This window comes from Linepithema humile, chromosome 5 (assembly GCF_040581485.1).
Source record: "Linepithema humile isolate Giens D197 chromosome 5, Lhum_UNIL_v1.0, whole genome shotgun sequence".
In the NCBI taxonomy this organism is placed as follows: domain Eukaryota; kingdom Metazoa; phylum Arthropoda; class Insecta; order Hymenoptera; family Formicidae; genus Linepithema; species Linepithema humile.
The window spans coordinates 12,302,095-12,307,518 of NC_090132.1; the positions used below are offsets into that span (position 1 = coordinate 12,302,095).

Here is a 5,424-nt window from a genome sequence, read left to right on the forward strand (position 1 = left end):
CATAATTTGGATGTATATCACAATATATGACATGTATATTTATTAATGTACTTTATATGTATATATAGTACAATGTATGTCAAATGTTCATACATAATATGTATATACTTTGACGTACATAATATGTATATATATTGCTGTACATTATATATACATACAATATGCTATTGCTAAGTACATACATTGCACATACATAATTTGTATATACTTTATTAAACGTAATATGTATATACATTAGACATACATAATTTGTATATACTTTGATGTATATAATATGTATATATATTGCTGTACATTATATATACATACAATATGCTATTGCTAAGTACATACATTGCACATACATAATTTGTATATACTTTATTAAACGTAATATGTATATACATCCCAGCAAACACAGAATATTGCAGTAACATTGCGGCAATGTTGCAACATTGTAGCAACATTACAGCAATATTGCAAAATTGCCACAATGTTGCTGCAATGTTCTGTGTTTGCTGGGATTAGACATACATAATTTGTATATACTTTGATGTATATAATGTGTATATATATTGCTGTACATTATATATACATACATTATGCTATTACATTGCACATACATAATTTATATATGCTATACTGTGTATTATGTATATTTATTAATAGATATTATAGTTTATTTTATTATTTATTATATTATTGTATATGTGTGAAGCTCTGGCAATTTTAATTAACTTTTCAACTAACAAAATGAATATTTTTTTATTGCATTAGGCCCAATGCAATAAAGAAAAATATTTAAAGATAGAAATATTAAATAATATAAGAAAAGGAAAAGAAGAATTTATTCTTTTTCTCTTATTTAATATTTATTCCTATTCCTAATATTTTCTCTGTTATGCGTTGGACCTTAGGCCGGTATTCATAGTCCGTTCTTATATTCAAGATTGTCTTAAGTACAGACTTATATTCGCTCTCTTCGTCAGACACAATCTATGTGTGGCGAAGAGAGCGAATATAAGTCCGTATTTAAGACGATCTTGAATATAAGAACGGACTATGAATACCGGCCTTAGTATCAGATCACGTGTTCAATCACGCATGCACGTTTCGTCGGGCATATTAATCCCTGCAGTGACACTCCACGTGGTCTGTATTCTTTCGCGTCAAAGTTTCTGTGTAGTAATGATACATACTAATACATTTCAACATTTTACATCATATTATTAGTTTATTCTCTTCGATTATTAGACGAATCTTTCTCAGAGTAAGTACTACAATACATATATTTATAACTTAAATATTTATTTATCCTGTTTAGTCTAACCTCTAATTTTAGCCATGGATAAGTTAGAGAACAAAAATAAAATAAAGTTTCACAGAAAACTTAAAAATAAATTAAATCGATCTCTAGCACTAATTAACAATAATTCTGTATCACTTTATAATTCTCATATCAATGATAACGTTAGAAAAATTACAATTGATAATATTGCTACTGATAGTACAACATTGCATACAAACTCTTGTTATAATAATGATATTAACGTCAATGTTCCATATTACAATGAGTTATCTAATGATGCCGAATCATCAAATAATATTGAATATAATAATAATAGTGCCAAAAATGATGTATCGTTAACTTCAAAATTAGCTACATGGGCGGTAAAAGATAATATAACTTTATCGGCGTTAGGAAATCTACTTTCGATAATACGAGAAATACCGGGATGTGATAATATTCCGAAAGATCCGAGAACGCTTCTAAAAACACCTAATAAAATAATTGTAACACCTTTAGGTTCCGGAACATATTTTTATTTCGGTATAGAAAAAACGTTAAATTTATTTTGTATAAAGCATGGAATCAATATCGAACAAAATAAAGAGTTTTTATTAGCAGTCAATATTGATGGTTTACCTTTAAGCAGAAGTTCTAATAGCTCGTTGTGGCCTATTTTATGCTCGGTAAAATCAATAAAAATTCTTATAAAACAAGTATTTTTAGTTGCTTTATATCATGGTTCAGAAAAACCGAAATCTGCTAATGATTTTCTTAAAGATTTTGTAAATGAATGTATTCATCTATCAAATAATGGAATATTAATAAATTCTTTTAGATATAAATTCCGAATTTTTATGTGTTAGTTTGTGATTCACCTGCAAAATCATATGCTTTAGCTATTAAAAGTCATACAGGCTATTTTTCTTGCACAAAATGTGATGAAGAGGGTGAAATGTTTAATCATGTACTATGCTTTACGGAAACAGAACGTTTTTGCAAAAGAACCGATATTTTATTTAGAACTGCTGCTCAAGAGGAACATCATATTGGCAAAAGTATATTATTAGATATACCAAACTTTAATATGATAGACAGTGTACCAATAGATTATATGCATAATCTCTTATTAGGTGGCATGAAAAGACTTCTTTGCCATAAACGGTATGGATGGATTTATGGTAAACCACCTCATAAATTACGAGCTTCTAATGTAAATACAATTTCGGAAAATCTTCTAAAATTAAAGCAATATGTTCCTTATGAATTTTCAAGAAAAACACGTTCTATACTTGATTGTAAGAGATATAAAGCTACGGAATTTAGATTTTTTTTGCTCTATGCTGGTCCTATTATTTTAAAAGACGTTTTGTCATCTAAAATTTACAATAATTTTATTACATTAAATCTTGCAAGTTCCATAATGATAAGTCAATATTATTCGAGATTTGAAAACTATGTATTATATGCTCATAATTTGATGAAACATTTTATTTGCCAATCTATTAAAATTTACGGTCCAGACTTTGTATCACACAACATACATAACTTCTTGCATTTAAGTGATTGTGTAAAATTATATGGTTCACTTGATAATTTTAGCGCTTTTCCTTTTGAAAATTACATGCAACAATTAAAGAAAAAGATTCGCAAATCTGCTTTACCTTTACAACAAATCATACATCGTGTGTTTGAGGAAAGTAATATTCAACATAGTTTTTCTATTACGAACAATGATTCTGTAAAGCTATTGATAGAACATTCCAATGGTCCTTTGACAAATAATTGCACATTTCCACAATACAAAAGAATACAAATAAATAATTATTACTTAGATATTTCAAAAAAAGCTGATAAATTTGTAGAATTAAAGAATAATGTAATAGTTAAAATTGAAAATTTTGCTTCTTGTGAAAACTCTATATGTTTATTAGGCTATAGATATAGTAAGCAAGGTAATTTTTATTCAAAGCCATGTTCATCATCCTTATTTAATATCCAATATATAAAGAAGGAAAATAACTCACTTGAGGTATGGAACATTGATTTTATCAAAAGAAAATTGGTAGTGTTACCTTACAAACACAAACTTGTTTCATTTCCATTGTTACATATATAAATTATTGCTAATTTTAAATTGATTTAAAAAATGTATAACATTAATTGTGCTAAAATTTGTAATAATTTTTTTTTAATATAATATATAAATATGTGTATTATTAATTATTATTAATTATTATTAGATTAATTTTTTTCATGTTTTACGTTTTAAAATCTTTACATGCATAAAAATTTTATTCTTTATTATAAATAAGTAAAAATGTGAAATTAGTTGTATTCTATAAACTTGTTATGTTGTTGTTCTATAAACTATTCTATAAACTTGTTTATTTACATATTGTAATATGTAATATGTATTTCTTTTGTTGTAAAATATTCTACAATAACCTAATCGTGATGACAAGATGAGCTGGATTGTCGTAAAATTTGATGGTGAAGAAACAGTAGAAGCTGTACCGAAAACATGGTATATCGAAAAAAATTCACAATGTTATTGGCCACCTGAAGGCACTGTGAAACATGTTATAATAGACTTTATAAAAAAGAAACATCAACCTGCAGCAAATTGGATGCTCTATGAAGCAAGTGTTTTGGGCATTTATGGTAAAAACACACATTTTTATATATATATATATATATATATATATAAATAAAAATATATATATATATATACAACACACACACACACACATACACACACACACACACACACACACACACACACACACACAAATATGTGGCAAATATATATTTTACACTTCATAAATCTTTTATGTATATATTTATATAACTGTATTGTATAAGTATTAGTGATATCTATTGCTTATTATGATAATTTATTTAACTATGAGAAATACAAATTCCGCATTTATTTCTCATTTTTATCTAATTTAATTGAAATAAATAAATAATCTAATTTTAATTGAATTATAAGTTATTTTATTTATTTAAAATTCTATAATTTTTTATAATTTTTTAATAATTTTTTAATAATTTTAATAATTTTTAATAATTTTTTAGATAACTATAAAAAAGCACAACAGAAAGCTAATAAAGCAAGAAATACAAACATTCTTTCTTCCAACAATGAAGAATTGAAACAAAAAAAGAAACATGATAGGAAAAAGAATAGAAGGCCTCAAAATAAATCTAATAGTGAATATGAACTGTCCTCTGAAACAGAAATATCATCAGACGATTCAGTATACCCTGACGTTCCAATTGAACAAATAAATTCAAGCAATAGTAAGAAGCAATAGTAAAGAATATGATGATAACATAAAATTACATTTACGTAATAAAAAAAAATTAAAAAATATTTTAATAAATATTATAAATTTTATTTATTATCTGTATTCTAAATATTTTTAATGAAAAGTATTTTTAATAAAGATAATTTATATTAAAAAATGCAAAAATATATAAAACATATAAGAAAAGTTTAAAATTCTATTTGCACTTTTTTTTATTTCTTTAAATTAATACTAATTTAATATTTGTAACAGCTATTAATCTATTAAAAAAGTATATAATTATATAAAAAAGATATATTTAATTCTTTTTTAGGCATGAGAGTAGAAAATAACACTCGTAAGAATAATCAGTCAAAAGTTATTACTCATGATACTACTTCTACTTGTGGTATTACTCTTCCTACTTCTAATACTGCATTATCATATAAATCTGGCTCGACTTTAGAACAAAATACTTTCGAGAGAGATAGTTCGTATTTGATATATTTCACAATTTATTACACTATAATTACATAAATAAATATAATTTTGTAATTAAATTCTGGAAAAAATATTACTATACAATACTTAGAATTAATTATTTACATTTTAGAATTTGAAAAACGAGTTTTCAGAGAGTTGAATCTTCTCAGTTTAAAAATTAATGATATTTGTGAAGGTATGAATGCTTTATTAAAAAATAAAGCAGATGGAGAAAAACAATCTGTATGTAATGAAATGCCCGAAATTATACAATCATTTCCATTAAATAAAAATTCTTTGGCTGAATTGGAAGACTGGTTAATGAATTCAGAAGATAATAAGACAATTTTGGTAAGAGAAATCAAAATATTTTTCTACTAA

The 5,424-nt window shown here is 24.9% G+C and overlaps 1 protein-coding gene across 1 annotated transcript; it reads left to right on the plus strand.

Moving 5' to 3' along the window:
• Nucleotides 1-2,134: 2,134 nt before the first annotated feature.
• On the plus strand, nucleotides 2,135-5,424 carry LOC137000062 (uncharacterized). Its single transcript, XM_067355684.1, has 4 exons — nucleotides 2,135-3,931; nucleotides 4,349-4,573; nucleotides 4,895-5,050; nucleotides 5,174-5,424. Exons 1-4 carry the CDS (start codon nucleotides 3,733-3,735, stop codon nucleotides 5,422-5,424), a joined length of 831 nt encoding a protein of 276 aa, XP_067211785.1. The 5' UTR covers nucleotides 2,135-3,732.

Bases quoted from the DNA above. Each gene is read 5' to 3' on its own strand.
- LOC137000062 (XM_067355684.1), top strand. From the start codon at position 3,733: ATGAGCTGGATTGTCGTAAAATTTGATGGTGAAGAAACAGTAGAAGCT. The intron at 3,932-4,348 runs GTAAAAACACAC...ATAATTTTTTAG, and splicing joins AAGTGTTTTGGGCATTTATG to ATAACTATAAAAAAGCACAA. The intron at 5,051-5,173 runs GTTCGTATTTGA...TTTACATTTTAG, and splicing joins AAATACTTTCGAGAGAGATA to AATTTGAAAAACGAGTTTTC.